Source organism: Sceloporus undulatus, chromosome 1, assembly GCF_019175285.1.
Source record: "Sceloporus undulatus isolate JIND9_A2432 ecotype Alabama chromosome 1, SceUnd_v1.1, whole genome shotgun sequence".
Lineage (NCBI taxonomy): Eukaryota > Metazoa > Chordata > Lepidosauria > Squamata > Phrynosomatidae > Sceloporus > Sceloporus undulatus.
The window spans coordinates 362947040-362974039 of NC_056522.1; the positions used below are offsets into that span (position 1 = coordinate 362947040).

Here is a 27000-nt window from a genome sequence, read left to right on the forward strand (position 1 = left end):
TAGAACTACCTGCATTTGCTTGAACTACCAAATACAGAAAAATACTGAATTTGCATGTATGAACAGTTCAAGTGGGTGCTCTCTTTCAAGGAATTGCATTGCCATTATAATGATGCAGAATTATACTGTTAAACTGGAGAGTATTTGGGAGATTTAAACCAACTTACCATCACAAGCATATCCCTGTCTAATCAATCCCACCATGAGAGATGTGCAATGGCTGCACTGAGTAGGGCTTGAAAAGGATTTGATACTGAGTTGATGGGCTTTTGGCTGAAATAGAAATTCAGAATAAATCAGAATGGAACTGTATGGAAAACCTGACAACTTTGAATACAAGTGAGAGCAAAACTTGCGCAAGTTCCGATTTTACTTGATCTTAATTTGGCAGATGCAAAGTGGTCTTTGAATGGTCTTTCTTACTAGCAAAGGGACTTGGATAGAAACCATTTTCAAGCTGAGAGTGCACACAATAAATTTAGATTGTACCTTGATATCAAAATGCTTTCCAGAATTAAAAATGGAATACTTACTCTATAAACAAACCATTTTTGAGTCTGAACCTGTGCTGCATATTGGAAACAGCATAGATAACCCAGCTCAAATCTCCCAAAACAGATAATAAGGCTCCCAAGGATAGATTCTCAACATGTGCTTCCAAGACCATGGGCTGTGACAACACTACTAAAAAGCACTGACACAGTACAGGAGAACTGTGCAAGGAAGAGTATGTACAGAGATCCTGTAGCACCTTTGAGACTAACTGAAATAAAGAAGGTGGCAGCACATGCTTTTGTAGACTTCAGTCTACTTCCTCAGATGGTGAGAAAATGAAAGGGATGGTTTCATGCCTGATCCACAATCTGAGATCCAATGCCATCTTATGCTACAGAGGACATGTGGTTAGAAATTTGTTGCTTCATACAAAAGACAAGTAGTCAGAATTTAGAATAAAGTTTACATTGAACAAAGTGCTATTACTGGTATGTTCCCCTCCCCCCCAAAAAAAACCCAAACTATTTTCAGTGCCTACTAAAGAGAATTTGTCCTATTCTCTTTTTCTTCTTTTTGTGAGCTGCTTAGAACTGTTTAATGTCACCTGGATTTCGGTTTTGGGGAAAATGAGTCTTCACTGCTTTGGTTATATTAGCTGAACACTGGTTCTACGTATATTGTGTTGATACTGGTTGTACTCTATTTTATCTTACTGCCCTGGAGATCCTTTTTAGGACAAAAAGCAGCATATATATTTCTTAAAATAAATAAAATAGATGAATGCATTCACAAAAGAAAGTGTAGCTTAGAATTAGGTTGCCTATCTAGACTATTCTTTATAATCTATGTAGCTTAAACAGGACATGATATAAAACCAAATCCGCTTTGATAACCAAACAAAAGTAAGGCCATAAGGGGAAAAGAATCACACTAAGGAGTACTTAATTTAACACATGCCTGTGTGATATGTAACCAAACACAAGTCATATACTGGTTTGTCAGGTGTTCAACAACTACCTACAGAAGAAATTATAGTTTTAGTGAATCCCTGCTGGGCACCTTCAAAGCACCAATGAGCTGTTTTTGTCTTGGTGGGTAAAACAGGTAGCAATCTAGATTACAAATAACCCTATGAAGTCAACTGGCAAACAAATATGACAGAACACACATAAATAAATGATTACGCACATATATGGATCATGTATGAGTCACAATCTTTTTTATACCCTCTCCCACAGTTCTACACAAAACAAATTATCAAGTCCCCCTACCTTTGGTACAGCTAGCGAAATGGACTGAATGGTGGGGGAGGGAGCAGCAGGCATCCTCTGAAGCCGAATTGGTTCCTGAATTGCAAAAAACTACAATTGAACAAGATTTAAGGCTTCTAGGACCTCAAGTACTGTATGTTTGATCTGGCGACAATAGGTGAGCATCTTTTTATAGATTAGCAAAATGCAGCATTGCTCCTGATTTACTAGAAGCAGATTTGCAGATCAGAAAGACTCACAGGAAAGCCTGTACTCTAGCAAGGAGCAGAAGGTAAACAAGAAAGCAGAGCTCAAAGATACACTGGGAGCCACTGAAAGGAAAGCAAATCAAATAGGAGTTCACAAAGCTTGCACATTTAAACAATGAGATGGTTCTGTAAAGAAACGTACTATGAAGAGTGAAAATATTTTCTCACAGCTGGTGACCAGAACATACACTCATAAGGACTCCCAAAAGTGATATCTCCTGGATAGGAAAAAAATGACCACTTACCTCTGCTTGCTGCTGCTCTGTAGTCATAGATGTTGATGGTGAGACCTCTGCCTTGGAACCCTGTGCTTCTTGTTCACTAACAGAATTTGTCTGAGGAGTGGAGGGGGAAACAGTAAGCATGTTAACTTCCAACAACAGTGCTAAGATACTACAGCAGAATCAAGACCACCTGAAGCATCTGCTTAGAAAACATGGAGAGAACTCATCTGCACCTGCCAGTATTGAGCTACACTAGTTAACATAGAATCATAGAGTTGGAAGAGATCACAAGGGCCATCCAGTCCAACCCCCTGCCATGCAGGAAATCTCAATCAAAGCATACCCAACAGATGGCCATCCAGCCTCTGTTTAAACACTTCCAAGGAGGGAGACTCCACCACACTCCGAGGGAGTATGTTCCACTGTTGAACAGTCCTTACTGTCAGGAAGATCCTCCTAATGTTGAATGGAATCTCTTTTCCTGTAGCTTGCATCCATTGTTCCGGATCCTACTCTTTGGAGCAGCAGAAAACAAGCTTGCTTCCTCCTCAATATGACATTCCTTCAAATATTTAAACAGGGCTAACATATCACCTCTTAACCTTCTCTTCTCCAGGCTAAACATCCCCAGCTCCCTAAGGTGTTCCTCAAAAGACATGGTTTCCAGACCCTTCACCATTTTAGTTGCCCTCCTTTGGACATGCTCCAGTTTCTCAACATCCTTTTTGAATTGTTGTGCCCAGAACTGGACACAGTATTCCAGGTGGGACCTGACCACAGCAGAATACAATGGCACTACTACTTCCATTGATCTAGACACTATACTTCTATTGATGCAGCCTAAAATTGCATTGGTCTTTTCAGCTGCCTCATCGCAATATTGATTCATGTTCAACTTGTGGTCTACTTGGATCCCTAGATCCCTTTCACATGTTGTCTCATTCAGCCAGGTGTCCTCCATCCTATATCTGTGCATTTCATTTTCCCACCCTAAGTGCCGTACCTTAACACAGATTTCTCTGTGTTGAATTTCATTTTGTTGGCTTTGGCCCAGATTCTAGTCTATTCAGGTCATTTTGAATTTTGATTCTGTCCTCTGGGGTATTAGCTACTTCTCCTAATTTGATGTCATCTGCATATGCTGTCATGCTAATGAAGCAGCCCTTTATTAGCAATAGTTCGGCTGCTGTTAAAAACACTAAAATGGTGATTTGTTCCTTTCTTTCTGAGATTGTTAAAGTCCATAAGGACCCATGAAGCTTACTTTAAATTAAATGTAGACCAAGTCAAAATGAAACTGGACTACCTGGCATGTGCTGAGATCTTCATAAAATATTTGTGTGTATGTTTTTATTATACAATGGGCCCTTCACTTACACGGGGATCTGTTGCCGACTCCCCACTCCCTGGTGTAAGGAAAAAAACGGGTATGCTCAAGCAAGACACATGTGTCACCGGTGCACACATAATACAGTGTGGCTTCAGCATAAGCTGAAAGCCATGTATGGTTCACCCGCGTATGGCGCACTCACATATGGCGCAGGCATACTGTATTTACATCTATTTCACAGTACATTTAAGAAATCACAGAATATTGCTTTTATTCTGTATTATTAAAAACGAGAGCCAGTGTGGTGTAAGTAGCTTAAATGCTGGACTATAACCCTGAAAGAACAGGGTTTGAATCACTACTGGGCCACAGAAACCTACTGGGTGATTTTGGACAAGTCGCACTTTGTCAGCCGAAGACGAAGGCAAGGGCAGAACAAATTCTGTCAAGAAAAGCCCATAATAAATTTGCCTTTGGGTCGTGAAAGTCAGAAACGACACCAAAGCTCACAACAATTATTAAAAGCTCTTTAAGGAACCTCCCAGGGCTTTAGTGTCAAACTCTGTAAAATTATATTACAATGATGATAGTAAAGTGTCATATATTTTACAGGGAAAAAAGAAGATGACATTTCTACAAAATAGAAAACTCTAGAGAATTGGGAAATGGAAGTGTATATTATTAATTTCCCCTAAGAAAGAACACATTAGGGAAGAATGTTTATCTAAAGTAATTACCAGTTTAAGAATTAGAATTCTCTCTCTCTCCCATAACCACACACAAACGCATGCTTTAATATCTTCATGAAATAACACAAACATCTATGTTTTAATTCAAAATATGAACTATGAACAGCTTTATAGAGGTATTAGTATGTAAACAGCAAAGGCAGTGCTTCTCAGGCTATCTGCTGTGGGGCACTAATATCTTTTTCTTCCTAATGTGTCAGGGACTGGTTTCATATTTATGCCCAATATTTTTAATTGGTCTTTTTCTTTGCTGAAAATCCACTACAGAACAGCAGCCAGTAGCTTGTGAACTGGCACCAGTCTACAGACTATTACTCTGAGTAACACTGACCTTAAGGGGTATTAAGAGTGTCTCTTTAGCATCTTGGAAAACAGATTTTTAGAAATGTAGAGACTGTTAATAAAATGAAACATTCTTGGAGCTCTAAAATATTAGACAGGCAGAGTGGGTATCTAATAATATGCTGTTAAAGAAAGGCCTTAAAAAGCAGTTCTTACAAGTTTTTCATCTTATACGAAGTTTCAGTGAGAAACAGTAAAAATTGTTTGGCCTTTAGATCTTATGCAGTTATGTCTAGCAGTTGCCAGTGGTGCAGTTTGCTCCACAACAGCATAAACCACTTTTAAATATAGGGTTACAATTTATTTATAACCATACATGGGGAACGGATGGAATAGATACTACAATTCATACTTTAAAAACAGCTCAATAGATGGTCTGAAATTTCAGAGTGTGGAAATGGTATTCTGAATTTGGGCTGGCTTTTGAATTGAGGCAAAAAAACCCGTTTATTTGCAAGATATGAAATTCTGACAGGTGACATGTAATAATTTGACAGCTTTGTTAGCTCAAGGTGATGGTCTAGCACATGCTTTTCCATGTAGTACTGCAATATGTTTGGTGCTTTTATTTAAAACACGAAAAATTTGGCCAAATTTAGTTTATGATGGGTGACAAAGGTATGACTGCACATACTCAGAAATCAGTAGAAAGGCGTTGCTTAGCAACTGTTTCAAAATGAAGTCCTTTGGTAGGGAGAGAACAGGCCTGGTTTTATTTAATAGCTCATTCAGTTTAGATATGTATGGTACTTATGAACACCAATATCATTTTTTTATCAATGACTTGGATGACAGAATTATTATTATTATTATTATTATTATTATTATTATTATTATTATTATTATCATCTGTATTTATACCCCGCCCTTCAGGCCTAAAGGTTCTAAGAGCGGCTTACAATTATTATTATTTTTAATAAGTTTTAATAAGAATTGGGGGCATAATCATCAAATTTGCAGATGGCATCAAATTAGGAGGAATAGCTAATATGTCAGAGGACAGGATCAAAATTCAAAATGACCTGAACAGACTAGAAAGCTGGGCCAAAGCTAACAAAATGAAATTCAACACAGAGAAATGTAAGGTACTGCACTTAGGGCAGAAAAATGAAAAGCACAGATATAGGATGGGGGACACCTGGCTGAATAAAACTACGTGTGAAAGGGATCTAGGAGTCCAAGTAGACCACAAGTTGAACATGAGTCAACAGTGTGATGTGGCAGCTAACAAGGCCAATGCGATTTTAGGCTGCATCAATAGACGTATAGTGTCTAGATCCAGGGAAGTAATAGTGCCACTATATTCTGCTCTGGTCAGGCCCCACCTGGAATACTGTGTCCAGTTCTGGGCACCACAATTAAAAAAGGACATTGAGAAACTGGAGCGTGTCCAAAGGAGAGCGACTAAAATGGTGAAAGGTCTGGAAACCATGCCCTATGAGGAACGACTTAGAGAGCCAGGGATGTTTAGCCTGGAGAAAAGAAGGTTAAGAGGTGATATGATAGCCCTGTGTCATATTGAACGACTTAGAGAGCTAGGGATGTCATATTGAGGAGGCAGCAAGCTTGTTTTCTGCTGCTCCAGAGAACAGGACCCAGAACAATGGATGCAAGCTACAGGAAAAGAGATTCCACTTAAACAAGGAGGAACTTCCTTACAGTAAGGGCTGTTCGACAGTGGAACAAACTCCCTCGGAGTGTAGTGGAATCTCCTTCTTTGGAGGTCTTTAAGCAGAGGCTGGATGGCCATCTGTCAGGGATGCTTTGATTGAGATTTCCTGCATGGCAGGGGGTTGGACTGGATGGCCCTTGTGGTCTCTTCCAACTCTATGATTCTATGATCGTAGTTTTGTTTCACATATAGGCCAAGAGTTACCTCTGCAACTATCACCAACTTAGTCTCCACTGACTTTCCATTATCTCACAAACTGGATAAAAAGGATGTCTTTAAATTGAATATACCACTTGTAACGTCTCTTCAAATTCTATTATTCTATGGCTGTATCCACACTGCATAAATATTCTGGTTTCATAGAATCATAGAGTTGGAAGAGATCACAAGGGCCATCCAGTCCAACTCCCTGCTATGCAGGATCTCTCAATCAAAGCACCCCCGACAGATGGCTGCCCAGCCTCTGTTTAAAGACTTCCAAGGAGTAAGACTCCACCACACTCTGAGGGAGTGTGCTCCATTGTTGAACAGCCCTTACTGTCAGGAAGTCCGTCCTAATGTTGAGGTGGAATCTCTTTTCCTGTAGCTTGCATCCATTGTTCTGGGTCCTGTTTGACACCACTTTAACTGCCATGGCTCAATGCTATGAAATTCTGGGAATTGTAGTTTCTTGTGGTAGCAGAGTTTTGCTTTGGATTACTTACACAATGTAGATGCAACCTATGTGGTTGCTACTGGTTGCTGGTTGGGTGCGTGTAACATGGAATAGTAGGTTTGCTTTTGTAGGCTACTTTACACTGAAGACAAATCTGGGACTTAGACCCAGCACAAAGAAAGCTATCAGATTCTAGGTAATGTTGAAGCTAGAACTAACCACAGTCTAAGAAACCATACCATTTGCACATACTGCCCAAATAATGTGTCTGTTTAGAGAATACTTGTTACCAGCTGGAATTTCCTGGCATTTTGGATTCTAAGCGTACAAGGAAAGCCCTTCATACATGTTACACTGAAATGCTTTTTGTTAATGGAATACGTAACTAAAAAATGAGTTACTTAAAAATGTTATTTCCATTCTACATGAAATAAATTTCTTTCTGTTTGTGAACATTATACTGTGGGTCCTTGGTATCCACTGGTGTTATCCACAGGACCCCCTGTGGATAACAAAATCTGTGGATGCTCAAGTCCCATTAAATACAATGGTAGAGTAAAATGTTGTCCTTTATATAAAATGGCAAAATCAAAATTTGCTTTTGGGCATTTATAGACAGACAGACAGACAGACAATTTTCAAGCCATGGATGGTTGAATTATCGATAAATAATCCATGTTGGGGGGGGGGGGCAACTGTACTGGAACATTTTGATTTATATAGGAAACAGGAAGATTTTGAAAAAAGAAAGAAAAACTTTCTTCCTACAGCTGTTTATTGGCTCAGTTCTGACATTGTGCCAAACCATGGTCTAAACTGCCAACAGATAGATGTACCTAACTATGTTTTAAACCTACCCGACTGCATTCATTTTTCATCTTCCCAGCATTTAATTTTATCAATATACACATGTTTTCACAGCAGCCCCTCGAGAGAAAGTAATAACTGTAACTATTGTTTATTTATTAAGTTATCAAGACATTTCACTGTTATTTCAAATAACTGCCCTTTCATCCAAAAAGGTGGGTGTGAATTTCTTGTCCCACTGCACATATACTTATTGAATCAGTGGAGTTTATGTAAGTATTGACTGATCATTTAGCAATTGATTCAACTGGTTACTCTATTGGGACTAGCAATTTGATTAGGCAAAGAATTCTCAGGTAGTAGAGATAAAAATTACAGGCAATGTAGTATTAAAACAGTGATACAAATTAAATACCATAGCAATATATCAGTAAACCAAAGAGGTGATAAATAATATTCAACCAGCTAAAAACCATACAATAAATTCAAAATGCCAGGACAACTAAAAATATTTTGACTTGATACTGAAAGACATACAATGTGAGCAAGTAGTTATAACTCCCACGGGAGGATATTCTAAGAGACAGACCACAAAAATGTCCTCCCCTCTGTGAATGCATAATGAACCTCTCTTACTGATGGAATTTGGGAAGAGGACTTCATGTGATAATTTTAATTCAAAGTCAGGTTGTTACAAGAGGAGGCACTCCAAGTATTGTTGTTCCAAGTGTTTTTAGGGCTCTGAAGATAAACCCAAGTACCCTGAATTGTGTTTAAATGTGAAAAGGCAGATTATGTACTTTTCCCCATACTGGTGTAATATGGCTTTACTTAGAGCAGTGGTTCTCAACTTGTGGGTTGTGATCTCTTTGGGGGTCGAACAACCCTTTCACAGGGGTTGCCTAAGACCATTGGAAAACATAAATAATTTTATGGTTTGGGGTCACCACAATATGAGGAACTGTATTAAAGGGTCAGGGCATTAGGAAGGCTGAGAACCACTGACTTAGAGAAATTGTTTGAATTCTAACCATTGAATTTTGAAATAACAGAAAATTCAGATATGTCTTCAGGAGCACATTACGGTAAGACATGCTGGAGGTAACTAGGGAATGGATTAATATAGCCAGGCTACTCCTATACAAGAGATACTACAGATTTTTTTTGTGCGTGTGTGGGTTGAAGGCTATGAGGCCATGTTCTAGAAGAGTTTATTCCTGATGCTTCATCAGCAGCTGTGGCTGGCATCTTTAGAGAATGCTGGCATGGAAGAGAGGGGGGGGTATATATACTGTTGGTTGAGAGGAAGTGATTTACATGTTAATCTTTGTGTTGGTCTGTTGTTGAATGGCAATGCCTCAGGATGTCTATTTAATGATTCATTGTCTGCTGGGAAACCCCCCTCACCCTGAGTGGTTTTCATTTGCATTTGCTGGGTCTTGATTTTGGTGTTTTTCAGGACTAGTAGCCAAACATTACTTTAAGGGTTTCTTCTTTCCTCTTGAACTTGTGTAGGTGTTTGTGGATTTGAAGGGCTTCTCTGTGCATTCTGACCTGATAGTTGTTGGCATGGTCCAGAATTTCAGTGTTATCAAATAGCATTTTGTGTCCAGGATGGTTCATAACATGTTCTGCTACTGCTGATTTTTCTGGCTGACCTAGGCTGCCGTGTCTCTTGCGTTCCTTGATTCATGTTTGAACATTGTGTTTGGTGGTCCCTACGTAGACTTGTCTGCAGCTGTGTGGTATGTGGTAAACTCCTGAAGCTGTGAGAGGGCCTCTCCTGTCCTTTGCTGGGTGCAGCATTTGCTGGATTTTCTTGGTCAGTTTGTAGGTCATTTGCAAGTTGTGTTTCCTCACCAGTTTCCTTATTCTGTCTGTGAATCCTTTGCTGTATGGTAAAAATACCTTTCCTTTGGGTGGGTGTTTATTTTCACTCCCATAGTTTTTTCTGGGTCTGGCAGTCCTTCTGATATCTGAGCTGGAGTAACCATTAGCCTGTAGAGCTCTGTCTAGGTGCTTAAATTCATCTTCCAGGAAGTGGAGTTCACAGATCCTTTTTGCCCAGTCTACCAGTATTTTTATTGTGCTTCTTTTTTATCTTTGCCATTCAACAACAGAACAATACACAGATTATTATTATTATTATTATTATTATTATTATTATTATTATTAACCTTTATTTATAAAGCACCGTAAATTTACACAGCGCTGTACATACAATCACTCCCTCTCAAACAACAGTATATATATATCTCACTCTATTCCATGCCAGCATTTCTCCAAAGATGCCAGCTAGAGCTGCTGGTGAAACGTCAGGAATAAACTTTTCTAGAACACAGCCTCATAGCCCAAAAAACCCACAAAAAACTATGGATGCCGGCTGTGAAAGCCTTCAACTTCACAAGAGAAACTACAGTTGGTAACCTAATTTATTCTGATAAAGGTACTATCAGGTTGCTGACTGCACAGGCCCAAAGGCCTGTGTTTGTCCTGACCTGGGGTCATTCATTTTGGATGATGCAGGCTAATAGCCCCAGGCCAGTTAGTCTGGTCACCAATCCAGCAGTTCTGGACCAACCCCAGCCCCAAAGGCCCTCAATGTGGTCTAAAAAGCCCAGCTGTGTGCAATGGACTTTTTTGGAAACTGCTACAATAGCCAGCAGACCACATAGGCATACACCCCCTACTTGCCACTGCCGAGTCACTCTGAAAGCTCCAATTGTTGCTTGTGGCATTGGAGAGGGGGTGTCTGGGTGAACCCCATTACTACCATTACAGCCCACAATGAGGTTCAAATGTGTTGGTAGGTACGGGGGTGTGGGGTAGCGGCTGTTCCATGGCACAGGTGGGCATGCAAACATCCATCCATTGCCATGCCAGCTTGGGGGGCAGGAAGGGGTCAGATCCTCAGGCAGAATATCACAGGGTTTACCAGTGGTATCCTGCCGATTTCATAGAATCGTAGAGTTGGAAGAGACCACAGGGGCCACCCAGTCCAACCCCTGCCATGCAGGAAATCACATTCAAAGCATCCCCGACAGATGGCCATCCAGCCTCTGCTTAAAGATCTCCAAGGAAGGAGACTCCACTACACTCCGAGGGAGTTTGTTCCACTGTCGAACAGCCCTTACTGTCAGGAAGTTCCTCCTAATGTTGAGGTGGAATCTCTTTTCCTCTAGCATGCATCCATTGTTCCGGGTCCTGTTCTCTGGAGCAGCAGAAAACAAGCTAGCTCCCTCCTCAATATGACATCCCTTCAAATATTTAAACAGGGCTATCATATCACCTCTTAATCTTCTTTTCTCCAGGCTAAACATCCCCAGCTCCCTAAGTTGTTCCTCATAGGACATGGTTTCCAGACCCTTCACCATTTTAGTCACCCTCCTTTGGACATGCTCCAGTTTCTCAACATCCTTTTAAAATTGTGGTGCCCAGAACTGGACACAGTATTCCAGGTGGGTCCTGACTAAAGCAAAATAGAGTGGCACTATTACTTCCCTTGAGCTATACTTTTATTGATACAGCCTAAAATTGCATTGGCCTTTTTAGCTGCCGCATCACACTGTTCACTTATGTTCAACTTGTGGTCTACTTGGACTCTTAGATCCCTTTCACATGTAGTCTCATTCAGCCAGGTGTCCCCCATCCTATATCTGTGCATTTTATTTTTCTGTCGCAAGTGCAGTACCTCACATTTCTCCATGTTGAATTTCATTTTGTTAGCTTTGGCCCAGCTTTCTAGTCTCTGCAGATCATTTTGAATTTTGATCCTTTCCTCTGGGGTATTAGCTATTCCTCCTAAATTGGTGTCATCTGCAAATTTGATAAGTATGTCCCAATTCTGTCATCCCGGTCATTGATAAAGATGTTGAATAACAGTGGCCCCAGGACAGAGCCCTATGGGACCCCACTGGTCACTTCTCTCCAGAATGAAATGTATAGGCCCTGAGTCTCTGAAGCTATCTGTGACTCTTGTGACAATGTTGGTTCAAGTAATCTGACAAGCAGAGTTACAAGATGTCCCTTATTGTATGGGATGTCCTGAAAGCATGAGCAATAAACAGATCTCTAAAAAGCCCATATTTTTTGAGTATCATTTGAACACTGTGTCTCCAAATTACACACCAAATACTGCAGGGATCTGTTGGAAAGGCAGCTATCACCTTCTCTTCTTGCTTCATGCCAAGCAGTGTGCTCCATCTATCGATAGTAAAATTCCTCCCCTGCAATGGCCACTGGTCTTCTATCCTGACATTTCCATGGGTCTGGGGGATCCCACAAGATTTGAAATTCTGCAGGAGCCCAGAACTCTCTGCTTCAGCTCGTTTTTTCATTCACTTATTGCTAGTTTGAAAACCAAACAATCCTACTGTTACCTGGCAACACCTGCTCCATAAGGCAAACTCCAACCCCCATCCAGAACAGGCAGTGCATACCATACTTTGAAAATCCACTTCAAATCCATGGTTTCTGATTCTAATTTGTGAACTCACCATGAAACACTGTCTTGACACCACGAAAAACCAGTTACAGCCTCTAAAGAGAAGTCTGAGTTGAGTCTTAGCTACCCCTGTACCAATACTCTCCATTATAGCCTAAGGGTTTCCATTTTCATGGAGGGTAAGGCTATCAATCAAGGCTTCTAGTTAAGATGTCTTATATATTTGCTTCAGTATCAGAGATAGTGTTTGTCTCAGTATGAATTTTTGAGAAACTCAAGTGGAAGTGTTCTAGTTTACTCATGTCCTGTTTCTGGCCTTTGCATCATCATTTGGTTGGTCAGTGAAATGGAACAGGATGCTGAATTAAAAAGGCCTTTGGTCTGATATGGCAGGTCTCTTCTCATGTTTTGATATGATCATTGGTAAAACCACTGGAAACTCTGCCTTTGGGCAGTTTCTGCTGGCATACAACTCCCTGGATGGAACTAAAGTTTCTCTATCAAGCTACTGATCTAATAAATATCTATATTGAAAAACAGATACTGAGTCTATTAATTATACGTTATCTATTAAGAACATCTTCTAGAAATTTGTCAGATTAATTAAGGTCATTGATTAAGGTCACTGAAAATACTGGAAGACGTAAGCAACCACAATTAGAAGCTACTATTTGGAAAGAAAAAAGCATTCCACCTACCCTCCATATTCTTTTTCAAAAAGGCATTAGAGCCCATACAAACTCAAACATAAACATATACTCCCTTAGCGATCAAGATGCTTGTAAAAATCCCCTCCACTCCAGAAATTAAAGATATACATACTTATTCAGAAGTAAACCCTATCATATTAGATGAAGCTCATTCTCTAGTAAGCATGTTTAGCACTGCAGCCTAAAACTTTATGAAGAGATAAATACTATATTTACTATTTACTTGGAAAGAAGCTCCACTGTGTTTCATTTAGCTTATTCACAGGAAAGCATGCTTATGACTACAGCCAACTAATTTATAGCTTTGTAGGTCCAGGTGTTTACTGCTACTGGAGATGGAGACCATTTCAAATTGTCAACGGACACAAACTTGTACTTCCTATTGCTAAGAAAACAAAACAAGGTTGATACATTTACAATTCCCATGTCAAAGCAGAAGTCAATTGGAAAGAGAACTACTGTACTATTTTGTTATATTCCCAGGACATTACAATTGAATTACAAACAACACATACAGCATTACAAGATTGGTACTATTAACTTTGCATTAAGTTATATAAACTCTTTGGGGTAAGCTGGCACTCAGGCAATTTACTTCTCAGAGATTTCAGTTCCAAAGAACACACAAAATTCAGTAATAATTTGCTCCAGGGATATATTGACCTACAAAAGCTTTCTGTGTGTGTGCATGTGTGTGTTTGCTTTATGGTAACCCCATGAACTTCATAGGGTTTCTTAGGTAAGGAATACTCACAAGTGGTTTTGCCAGCCTATAGAAGATTAGTATATCAATGTCTATTAACCACCAAAGCTCAGCAGCCAAGGCTGCTGTGGTTTGCCCCTGAATATTACAATAGAGGTAACTGTTGCATTCATATCCTACTTGTGAGCTTTTTAGAGGCACCTGACTGCTCTTTCTTAAATACAAGATTCAGCGTTAAAGAAGCTTTTTATCTAATTCATAAGACCTATTGGTTGTTTTCATGTGTTGTGTATGTTTGTGTGTATGTGTGTACATACCTTCAAGTTGCCTGCCAGCTTATGACAATCCCATAAACTTCATAGGGTTTTCTTTGGCAAGGAATACTTAGATATGTTTTGACCAATTCCCTCCTCTAAAATGTAGCCTACAACACCTAGTATTCATTGGTAGTCTCCTATCCAAGTACTTAACAGATCTGTTTTTTCTGTGCCCTTCTTCATTTGCTCCTTGTTGTAACTCTTCCCCACTTTTAAAGGATTTCCTATTTACCTGGCATTTTACAGGGCAAAAAACCCAAAGAAGAACCTGCCTCAAGAAGTTTAGTGTTTAGGCAAAGGATGGGGAACCTGTGGCCATCTCCTTGCTGCTAGATCACGTTCAAATCATCTATCACCATTCTGTATCCTGGCTAGGGATGATAAATCACAGTACAACAAGATCTAGAGAGTCACATATTTCATACCCAAATATACAATGTCTGGAAACAGAAATCCTCTTGTTTATGAATGGCTGCCGCCTGCCCTTGTAAGTTAGATATACACATATCAGTTTACAGTGTGCGCAACAATACTGTGCAAGTGCAGTGTTTGCTACACAGAGGTGCTATGAGCTTCACACTCATTTGTTACAGACTACTTCAGTATGCATTTCTCTGTGTAGCTTGTTACAATGGCCCACAGTCTTCCATTTTAATATTCAAAATATTGTGAGGTTCACCCCTCCATGACTCTGAATAGCTGCCATAAGCTTCCAAACAAAGGGTCACATCAGTAGTTTAGGAGTTGCAAAAGGGATTATTCACTCTCACACATACCTCAGGAAGGTAAAGCAACTCAATCAAGGAACTGTACACCAATTTCAAGGTGCAATGTTTGTTTCTGTCTCGCACTCCTGCAGTTTACCTAAAGCAAGAATCTTTCATTTACACCTCCATTCTCACCTCGGAAGCCCCCACCCCAATTATCTCATACAATTTGATTTCTGGCTATGGGACCCCTGGTTCTTTGCTCCAGGTGGGATTCCCCTATAAAAAACCAAATTTCCTTTATTCAGTGGACTAGTGGGTTCACAGGAAGGCACTCTGAACTCCGCCAGACCTGGCTCGTTGTTGCCCCTCCAAGTACTCAGGAACAGCCAAGTCCGACATTTCATCTACCAAACCGCATCAACTGGAGGAACCTTGCTATTGGTAAATATCACTGTTAGTGAAGCCTCAAATCTATTCCAATCTAACTCCTTTATTTCTCAGTTTCTTGTGTGTTTGTGTGGAAGTGCTTGTGTGTGTTCAACTCATTTAATACATATAGGTAATAGAAATACTCTGCATCTGCAGTTATTTGCCTCCCAACCTCCATAAACAAGTGAGACAGTATCCCAGGCTGCTTGTAACTCAGCCACAAGTTGAGCTAATATTAATATTCCCCTGGACTTCCTAGTTACAAGCTTGTACTCATACAGTAATACTTACTCTGAAAGTCAAATCATGTGCAAGAGGTGATGTATTGAAGTACTCAAAAATGGAATCTTGGAATTCTGAAAGTTTAAGACCTGGAAAATAGAAAGTACAATTACCTAATAATAATAATAATAATAATAATAATAATAATAAATTTTATTTATATACCACCTATCCAACAGATCAAAGAAGTTTACAAAAATGCATAAACAATTACAAGAACAATTACATAAGACATAAACAACTATAAATTCATCCCCTTACCTTAACTAAATACAGTTAAATTAATCAAAATACAGTTAACATCAAAGTACAGTTCAATTAATTGCATTCAAATATATAAAAATATACCCTCCTCTACCAGCCAGTCTACTATTTTACATGATATGTTGCCTAAATTACCTGCGTCAGTCCTGTATTTTTCTTCCAGTTTCTTCTTTAATGCTTCAACTTCTTCCAAGAGTTCCTGATTCTTTGCTTCAGATTCCTTTAATTTGCTAAATAGTAAAATAAAAAAAAACTTGAAACATTTGGAATATAAGAGAACAAAATACTTTCCCTGTGTTTGTTTTTCTTTCAGTAGTTCCTCCTTTTAGCTCTAGTTGCTCTTTATTTCATTGCCACCTCAGTAAATATCTATAAGAGAGCCCTTACAACTACAGAAGATTCTATGACATATTCTAGGGCAAACTGTCAATCCACATAGAATGTTGGGCAGTCCTAACAGGTTCACCACTGTTTCACATAAACAAAAATTCTTTACTGAACACATCACTGTGCTTCTGATGCCTTATGCTACAGGGAAAGATGGTTAGTGAAGAATGAGTCAGCTGTCTTGCCTGCCGTTGTTGTTGTTGTGTGCCTTCAAGCTGTTTCCAACCAATAGCAACCCTAAAGTGACTGTATCATGGGGTTTTCTTGACAAGATTTGTTCTGAGAAGGTTTGCCATTGCCTTCCCCTGAGGCTGAGAGCATGTGACTTGCCAAGGTCACTTAGTGGTTTTCATGGATGAGCTGGGAATTGAACCCTGGGCTCTAAAATCCAACACTCAAATCACTACGTTACACTTGCTTTTAAGAAGTGTTCATAAGTTTCCTAGAACTCTCAGTTACCTAGAATATAGTTAAATAGACTCTCCAATTACAAATAACCCTTAGGTGAGGGGGAAAATTACTTCCAAAGAAATGTTTGTTACCAGTGTCAATAACCTGTAAATAGACATCAGATACTGATCACATCACTGAACAGAACTAAAAAAGCAATTGCCCAGGCACTCTGTTTTTGAGAACTGGATAACTTTCTGTCTCAGGGGATAGGCAGGATATAAAATAAATAAATAAAAATAAAATGTATTCTATGGAGCTTATAATGTGTACACTGATGTCAGCAGAGACAAATGACAACTGTCTTTTCTATTGCTAATACACACACACACACACACAATTTATTTGCAATACACTATTTCAGAAAATGCTACACTGAATTGCCTACATTAGTGGACCAAACACAGTGCTCTTGGCAGACAGATTTCATATCACTAATTCAAAATGTACTGACACAGGGCAGAAGAATATAAATGATTATCAGAAGGCTTCAACAAAACTGGATAGGGGTTGGCTCTAGCCATTATTTCTTTCATTGCCCAACATTAACAATGGAAAGTCACAATCAAATGTAGAAAAGCAAATTCAAAATGGTGGATTACGTTCCTAACTTTGTCATGACATGTTAAAAAAATACTATTGTACATTCATAATATGTTTAAAAAGAAAAATATCCCACACATACATGACTAATCCTACATACACTGGAGAGGGGGAATTTTAGAAGACAAGCTACCAAGGGCAAAACTCATCCTGGGCTTGACTAAAAGGGAGATATGCCAGTTGAACCTTTTCAGTTTTTTCCATGAACACAACAGGTCCAGCCTCAGGCTATGAGGACGGGAGTGGCCTGATTCTGGCTACAGTAGTCTCTCTAGTCATATCAGTGGGAAAGAAATCACTGTCTACACCAACTGCCTCTTCTTCTGTCTCCATCATCTTGATTCCTCTTGTGTCCACAGGAAGCCCCCAAAAGCATACCTCAAATTGTGTTTAAAGATTTCCTCAATTCTAAAAGAGCGCTGCCATTTAGAACAAGGAATTACTGTACTACCAAAAGTTGCTTTGGGACTGGAGAAACTATTTGAGCAAGTCTTTCGGTCTAGGCTATTAGTCTTAGCAGAAACCTGGAGTTATTTAATTTCTTAGAAAACTCAAAAAAGTACATTATCAAAATTTTCAAAGCATACATTAAAATGCAACTACTCTTTAAAAATGCTTCCTTTGCATGCTGTATTCAACTTTTCCCTCCAGAAAAATAATCTCAAACATTACCTTTCAAAGGACAGGTTGGCATCTTTAATTTTCCTTAATTCTTCCTGGACTAGCTGCTTGGCACGTATTTCAGCATCAAGAGCAGACTGCAATTCCAGTCTTGCAGACATATCCAGCTTCTGACTTCGTCTTACTTTCCAAAGAGGGTCCTATTACAGTAAGCAATTGTTTGCACTACTAAAATATTTATAACATCTTAAAATATTAAATCTATTCAAATGCTTCACTTGAATACATTATTGTTAGTAAGGCTGGAGGAGAAGAAAAGACGACTGTATTGAATAAGACTTCTTACCCAAAAGCCATTTCGTAATGGACAATGTAAACCTATACAGGTCTTCTCAAAAATAAACCTCGTGGACGTCAGTGTTTTTCCCCCCCAGGTAAATGTGCATATGACTGGAGACTAAGAACACAAACTAAGCAGTCTTACTCTGAAAGCAGAACTTTAACAAAGAATTTCTAGGACTGACTAAAGTGACTGCTTTATGTCTCTAAGTAGTTCAGAGGCAGGATGTAAATATTCTTTCTCTTATTCCATTATTTTAAATGAGGTTAGATTACTGGCCCTGCTCTAAGATCTCATTAGAAAGGAAATAAATCCTGAGACTCACCCTTCCTTTGGTTTCCAGCACAAGAAGCAATTGTGCCAATTCAGCTACAACAACCAGTATGTTGAGAAATAAAATGGGGGTGAGCAAAAAGGACACCTTATAAAGCCAACTCAGTTTCCTCCTAATTTTCATGGCAAGATTCCATTCTCATTTGGAGCTTTTGTAAGCACAATTCAGTAGAAGTCCACTTAAGCTACCATCGTAATGGATCAACTTTTGCCTCTTTTTTTTGGTATGAATTGTAGAATCTGAGGCTGTTCAGTCTCATTTATTGAAAACACATCCTATGTCTCATTTTATGCTTTTAAAACAAGGCCCAAACACACTAATAAATTATGAACATTGAATTATGAATGTTAAAAGTTTGTATTTATTGTTTTTAATATGCTATCGGATTTATATGCACTTTTAACTGTGTTATGCGTTTACTTTGTTGTTGTTCCTTGCCTTAATCCATAGGGAGAGGCAGGTAAAGAATCAATATCAACATTATTGCTGTTGCTGTTGTTATATACAAAACCAAAAAGAACTACTAAAATGCTGCAAAAGCTTATCAATTTGATACCTAAAGAAAGAAAGATCCCAACTTGGATCAAATATAAAAAGACCTGTTTCGATCAGGATGATAAAATTCATTAAAAAAATCCCCTCTCACTGTGATAGTCATTCCCACTGCCAAAAGCATACTATCCCATTGGAAAGGATACATAAAAAGGTAGTCAAATGATAAGAAGGGTGGGGTACCTTCCCTATGAAGAAATAATGTTTGGAACCTTTTGGTCTAGAAAAAAATGTGACTAAAAGGGAGGAAAGGGCTGAATTTACAAATCAAGTATGGTAGTAAGAAAGAACATAGTTTTTTTTTCCTCTCTCACACACACTCCCATACTCATGATACTTAAACATGGAAGTCAGACAATGAAATTAACAGGCAAACAATTCTGGACAGATGAAGAAAAGCAAATCCTACAGATAATACATACAGTGCTACCTCGGGTTATGAAATTAATTCGTTCCGCCGTTCCGTTCGTAACCCGATAATTTCGCAACCCGAAAAGGCTTTCCGTTAGCGCTGGAAAGCCGCTAGCCGCGCTTTGTGTTTGAATTTCGCGCCGAAATAAATTTCGTAACCCGAAAAAAATATCGTAACCCGGAACAGTTTTTTCCAATCTAACTTTTTCGTATCCCGGAAATTTCGTAACGCGATCATTTCGTATCCCGGGGCACCACTGTAATTTTTTTTGTGGAACTCACACCTACAAGATGTAGTCACAACATATTTTTAAAGGGGGTAACACAGGTCCATGGATGAATAGTTTATCAATGGCTGGAAGTTAAAATATCTGCAGGTACTGTAGTAGTATGCCAAAGAATCTAGGTGCTGTGGATCAGTAATGGAAGAGCACTATTATATTCATGAACCTCTTGAAAACTTCTGCTAGACCTCTGGTTGGCCACTATGGAAAACAGAATGCTAGCAAAGACAGATTACTGCTGATCCAGCAAGGCTTTTCTGTTTTATGGAAAAGATTTTTTCTCCTAGTTTAAAATAACTAATTGATAGAGTGATAAGTGAACTGCCCAATAAACACTGACAGCACAAGTATAAAATCTCCGATTTATTAATCAATAAGACTTCCATGCTCACCAGTGTTCTTGATCCTAGACTGGAGCTTCTCAAAGATTCCAATTCTTCTGTCATCTTAGAAGCCAAAGCTTGAAGATAACCACGTGCATCCTTTTCATCACTCACCCTAGTGTACAATAATAACAGTCACTCCTTTATATAACGAGATACTTCTAAAGCTTTCATGCTTGTTCAGTAGCATTCTGTTTCCATCCTCAAAGTGCCCAAACCAAGCTTGTTTTGGCATGATAATTTTCAGTACTGAAACTAACAGAGGCAAACAGGGTAATTTTCCTTGCAGTTGAAGCTATATGGTAGATGTCATGTAACTGTCCACTGAAAATTGTCTCTTGTTCTGTTGTTCTTTCCATAGTAATAGTTTAAAAATCAGAATTATCATCTGGTTGTTCTGTGGGATTCAGATAGGAACTTCCAATTTTATTTTATATATAATCTGCTTTGCTCAGGACAACCTATACTGTATATGGATCCCAGGCAGTCTTTCATTCAGGAAGTTTCCAAAGCCAAGTTTTCTAAACTTCAGCAGTAAATTTGCTTCCATTGAAAGAAGGAGCAGCTAGAGCGCAAAGCAGCCTGCACTGAGATGGCTGCTGGCTGTCTTCCTGCCTCTCCCAAACAGTGGTGGCAGCAGCAGTGGGTTAAACTCTGGATGCTAACCCCACCTCTGACACCAATACTCCTTGCCCACCGCTGTTCAATGACTGACCAATGGGAAAGCATATCCTTGGCTTTTCAGACAATTAAAATATATTCACAGTAATAAATACTAAACAAATGCAATCCCCTCCCAATAAAGGCCTAACTGAAATTAAGCAGAAAATTAAGTGAATTGCGTTAAGTTGCTGGGGACACGCTAATAAAGATGAAGATAACCTAACTCTTTTGGGGGAAGGAGTTTTCATAAAAGGCTTTGGAACAGAGAAATTCCTCTTACGTGTTCCTACCAATTGTACCTTTAAATGCAAAGGCACATGCAAGAAAAGCATACAAGGCTAGTCTTAAGGGTGGGCAGTTTCATATTGGAGGAAATAGCTCTTCACATAGTCTAGTCTTGTGGTGGCCAACCTATGGCAACACAAAGCCATTTTCATGACACACTGAGGGTGGGAAAGAGGAGGAACAAGTGCGTGCCTGTTCTTCCTCCTTTCTGGCCATACTGGGCCTTCAGCTGCCTCCGGAAAGGCAGCTGAAGGTCCGGGAGGGTGCATGTGCCTGTTCCTCTTCTTCCCCCCGCACCCCTCTTGAGCCTTCAGCTGTCCCCAGAGAGGCAGCTGAAAACCCAGGAGGGTGGGGGGAAGAAGTCTCTGGATATCCCACCCCTGGAGGGTTGAAGTTCCACCCCCCGGGAAGTGGCCCCCCCCCCCCAGCGGAAGTCCTGGAGCCAAGTGATATCTGGTGCCGGAAGGCCTTTTCATTTGGGCGCTTAGTTCCTAAAAGCCTTTGACTAAGAAGCTCCTTTTACAAAGTCTTTTACTCCTACCCAGACCTAACTTTCACTCCTTGTCCTCTATCTAGATACAAGTTTTTTAGCAGTATTAGGGTTGTGAAGATGATGAAGGCAGGCTAAAGAAACACAGACTTTTGATGTTGGATTATAGCAATTTGTCTGCAGTAAAACAATGTAATAAAACCTGAGCTGGAAAAGAATGGGATTCTACCTGAGGTGTGTAATTGTGTGTGCCTACACACAAGGTAAGCAGCAGCTGCCTTGTCAAGTGTGCATGGTAAGCAAAACAGAAAGAAAAGCGGAAAGCAGACAAGCTTGCCTTTCCAGCTACCCCCCAGCATGTTACAAAGCACTATCCATCCAGAGTACAAGGAAAGTGGATGCTAGTAAAAGAAAAGCTCATATATTGTTGCATTTTGGGGAAAGATTTCAAAAGATCTTTAGAAGGTTTTGTTACGCAAAGAAAGTGAGGGGGGCAGGGGGGATCCCATCAACTGTGTCAGATTCTCTTTAAATGGTTGGGGGATTTGTTTTAGCTCAAAGAGGTTTATAAGAGGCTGGATAACTTAAGGTTCATTTCCACCTGTGTATAACAATACTGACTGAGGAGAACTTCAAGTTTGGATGAATTAAGAAGGTTTTATTTAGAAATATGCAGAAATGCAACCAACCATAAAATAGTAATTCAAAGACAGACACCGGGGTCTGAGGACAAGTTAAACACTGGGGAACAACTGTGTGCATGTGTACTGTGTGCTGGCTGTGTACAGAAAGACTAGGTTTTGGGACTGATATTTATACCAATGATCCTATCTTCAAGGGATGTGCTATCTTGCAATGTAACAAAGACTTGATGGTCTTCCCAGGAGGCGACAATGGGATTCTTGACTTTAATTTTAGGGTTAAAAAATTAGTGACTGGATTAGGACAACCCCAGGAAGGATGGATAGGCAATACTTCCTACCTATCCCCTGCTGTGCTCTCAGACAATTTGCCTATCCAAATAGTAGCTGGATTAGGACAACCCCAAGATGGATGGACAGGCAAGTTGGCTGGGAGTACAGCAGGGTATAGGTAGGAAGTGTTGGGGTTACTGCCTTGCAATGAGACTTCCTTTTTCTCTTGGTGCAAGAGGATAAGCAGAGGCCCTGGGGAAAGAAGGAATGATCAGCACACCCATTTACCTTTTGTCTCAGTATTTCCTGGATCCTTTCACATGTCTTTGGATCGGTGTGTCTTTCCCATGGGAAATTCACCATGTGTTCTAAAGGTAATCATAATCTCTTAAAAACCTCCAGATATGAAAATATGGCGACTCCAAATATAATGTGGGGTATGCAGGGTGTACTAACAGTTTAACATGTTTTTCTTTACTTATGCAAGCTTTACCTGAACTGATTGTTTCATTTTATATGGGCATATTGTTAGTTTTGGATAAGAAGTTCCATGAACACACTGAACTGCTTTTCCTTTTTATTGTGTAGGAAGCTATTCCTATTCTTTCCATGTTATTTCTGCCTTTGGTATCAAATTTTCTGTTAAAGAAGTAATGCTCAGGAACCCTTCTACTTTGTTAACTGAGGTATATCTGTAGATTTGGAACATCTACACTTCATCACAGTATAGTTCTAGCATTTACAGAGTATTTTAAAAATGTTGAAATAAAGGGATGAACACCTAGACTAGAATCTTTTCAATTAATATTAAGCAACTATGATATAGACACCTTCCTTTAAAAAATTGGATAACACAAAATAAAGTTCCAGTTACAGAGAATATAGTACACAGTCAATCAATACTTCCAGCTTCATGTGATTTGGGAAGCACATCATCTGCAAGAAGACACATTTCATTTCCCTGCAAGACTCTATTCTGCTAATAAAGCTCCAGAGTATTTTTCAATGGATTCCCAAATAGCACATACCATTGAATAATTTCTGCAATCTGAGCTTCCCAGTGGGCAACAGATTCTTTCTTTGCTGCCAAATCCTGAAGCTCATCTTCTAGTTGCCTGTTTTGTGATGTAAGTTTATCCACAAAGGAACAAAGCTGCAATGAGAAAATCAGTAGTTTTCACAACCACATTTAACACAACTTCAAGGCCTATGCAATTCCTATCCCTTGTCCTGCAGGACCATTTGGGCCATTTTCCAAACAAAAGAATAAAGAAATAAAGGAAAGCCCTGTTAGTAATGGTCAGAAGCTGTATCTTTCAAATCACCTGCCATGATTGGGAGTGGTGTGCTAAATGGGTGTAAGTTATACTTGCTTGTTATTTACTGGCCTACAATCTGTTACACAGTAATTAATTAATAATAATAATTGTTTTATTTATATACCGCTATTCCAAAGATCATAGCGGTGAACAGCAAGTAAGCTAATTAGCAAGTAAGCTAATTTGCCCCCAACAGTCTGGGTACTCATTTTAGCGACCCCGGAAGGATGCAAGCCTGAGTCGAGCAGTACTGTTGTTAAATGATGGGACATGTAATAGTATGTTAATGACCATTTTCCTTTCTGGTTAACAAACATGTAGGAAGGGAACAGAGTCTGTGTTGAGAAGTCAATCCCATGAGAATGTCTAGAGTGAGAGAATGAGGGGGTTCCCATCGGAAAAGGGAAGGAAAAAATAGAGTATTTTTTTGTTTTTGTGATGAATGAGAAGGTAGCCCACCTAAGATTTCAAATTATGTATGATTTAACTATGCTTTGCTAACTCTTGCTGGTTAGTTCTGACTAAAAACATCTATAGGACATCTATAGTCTGTTTCCACCACTGAAGCCTGGATTTCTGAACTAAGGGGTTCCTGTATATGGCAGTGATGAGGTACATGTCCAAGAAACACTTGAGAAAAGGCTTACTAAACAACTGTAAATTTGATAAACTGAAGTTATTTGCCCAACTTTTTAGTGGGTTTTTTTTTTAAAAAAAGAACAACAACCAAAAACAACAACCCTCTGGACTGTTTCAATCATAACTTATAGCATTTTCTGGGTGGTGACCAACCTCTCTTACCAACAACTTTTATCGGTGGAATGAGATGGGATCCCACACTTTATACAGCCATCACCATACCCTCAAAAATCACTAGAAACCTTGGGCATCCCTTTGAAGGAACGTTTGGAACTGATTTGTGGGATACAGTGGCAGAGAAGAAAAAAATGGAAGAATCACATGGTACAAGGAAAACCTACTCACGGAATACTAGAATTTGTCCCTTGGGTTGGATTTGAGGAAACACACTTTTTAAAAGTCTGAATATGTTACTATATTAGATGAAAAATCTTATGTCATGCCAATTACCTTTTCATTTTCAATTGTTATTTTCTTGTTATCTTCAAAGAGCATGGTTCTCTCTCGCTCATATTTCTCTTTCAAAGTTCCTACTGCTTCCTCCATTTCACTGTGTCTGCAAAGATAAAACGCTATTAGTTTGAAGAAGGACAAATGAGTATTACAATCCTTTTAAAGTTTTTGTTTCCACATACATTTTAAAAAGAAACCAGCTGCATACAGAACTTACTTCTCTCGTTTTGCCTTATCCAATTTATCTTTCAGCATCATGATTTCCTTCTGCAATGCCAACTGGTGGCTTTCTAAATCATGCACTTCTTTTTTCACATTTTTTACTTCCAAGACATGGGATGCTTCTCTCCTGACTAATTCCTCTTCATAAAACAAGATTTTCTTCTCAAGCTCTGACTTCATTTTGGCCAGCTCTTGCTGATGCTCATGCATGGCCATTCCTGCAGCACGGCCCCCTTGCTTTAACTGTAAGAGAGCAGAAATTGACAGAAGCGAATAATAAGACATCCCAAGTAATTCAAAATTAGAAATTTAGAAATTAACATATTTGATCTCCTTAAGAGTTTGTAGAGCTGACTATGGCTTGTAAGCATCAGCACACTGGTGCTTGTATAGCTAAGAAACTGAGACTTTTCGTTTTTGTTATACTGTAACAAGTATCACACTCCAAATTAGTTTTATATTTAACAAGGGACAATGCCAGAAGATGGAAGTTGAAAGCCACTTAGCCAACTACTGGGGAAGAGCAGAGGACAAGTGTGAGTGGTGTCTAATGATGCAATTTAACTCAAACTGAAAGGATGTTCAGCTGGACATGCATAGAGATAAAAGAAAATTTAAACGTGTACAATGTTTGTTGTAGGATTATGGAATTTGAGAAGCATGAATTAGGCAAAACTGGAAATTATAAAGGAAATTTGGGGTTGGAACCTGCTGTAAATTATCATTTTGGGATGGCAGGAGTAGCAATCAACTCACTTGTGGGTTAATCCCGGCATGTCAACTGACAAGGCAGTAATCTATGTTCTTTTCTGTAGCCAACATTTTGACTCTTTCCCTGTCAGTTTAATTATACAGCCTTGACCTGACTAAATACAGCATACCTTCAAAATCCAACTCAATTAGCCCTTATTTTATCTTTTTTCCTCTTTTTTAAAGGAGGGCATAGATTGCTTCTCTTGCTATCCCAGAATGATGATTCATGGTAAATTCCAATCTCTCATTCTCCAGATGACATGGAGGAGCAATTAATCTACTCATGGGACCTACCCAAGCCCCCTTTCAGGACTGTTCGACAATGGAACACACTCCCTTGGAAAGTGACTGAGTCATCTTCCTTGGAGGTCTTTAAGCAGAGGCTGGATGGCCATCTGTTAGGTATGTTTTGATTGAGAGTTCCTGCCCTAAGTGCAGTATCTTACATTTCTCCATACTGAATTTCATTATTAGTTAGCTTTGACCCAGCTTTCTAGTCTATTCAGGTCAGTTGACATAGGTCAAGTGGATGTAATCTTGGCACCTGTTTGTTCTATATTATTGGATAGTTTCAGTTTGTGTGGCCTGAGGATGTGGACAGGATCCTTGGAGAAGAGAGGGCCACCACATGAATAGTGGATCCTGCCCTTTCTGGCTTCTGCTAAGCAGCTAGAGGGAGACTGGCCGAATGGGTAAAGGGAGAGGTAAATGCTTCAGTTCAGCAAAACAACTTTCCATCGTGCCTAAAGGAGACCATTACTCAAAAAGACCTCCCTTGAACCCACCATCCTGAATAACTATCGGCCAGTCTAATATTCCATTCTTGGGCAAGGTTCTGGAGTGAGTGGTGGCCTCCCAGCTCCAGGGGATTCTGAATGAAATGGGTTATCTAAATCCATTTCAATCTGGCTTCAGACCTGGCTGTGGCACGCAGACAGCTTTGGTCGCCTTGGTGGATGATCTACGCAGTAAACTGGACAGGGGAAGTATCTCTGTCCAGCCTGCTAGACCTCTCAGAAGCTTTGACCATGGCATCCTCCTGCGCCGCCTTTCTGGGATGGGACTTGAGGGCACTGCTATACAGTGGTTCTGGTATTTCCTGGAAGGGCAGGCTGAGAAGGTGGTCTTGGGGGACTACTATTCGACCCCTTGGCCATTGGCCTGTGGGGTCCCTCAGGGTTCAGTCTTGTCCACCATGTTATTTAACATCTATATGAAACTGCTTGGAGATGCCATCCAGAGTTT

The 27000-nt window shown here is 39.6% G+C and overlaps 1 protein-coding gene across 1 annotated transcript in view; it reads right to left on the reverse strand.

Moving 5' to 3' along the window:
* CDC42BPB (CDC42 binding protein kinase beta) overlaps positions 1 to 27000 on the reverse strand; it is a 164465-nt gene that overhangs the window by 26627 nt on the left and 110838 nt on the right. Inside the window, 10 exon segments of the mRNA XM_042448163.1 lie at positions 168 to 273; positions 1767 to 1841; positions 2260 to 2349; positions 15398 to 15477; positions 15788 to 15882; positions 17765 to 17913; positions 20027 to 20132; positions 23398 to 23522; positions 24778 to 24883; positions 24998 to 25245. Of these exon segments, the coding sequence (XP_042304097.1) occupies positions 168 to 273; positions 1767 to 1841; positions 2260 to 2349; positions 15398 to 15477; positions 15788 to 15882; positions 17765 to 17913; positions 20027 to 20132; positions 23398 to 23522; positions 24778 to 24883; positions 24998 to 25245 (1180 nt within the window).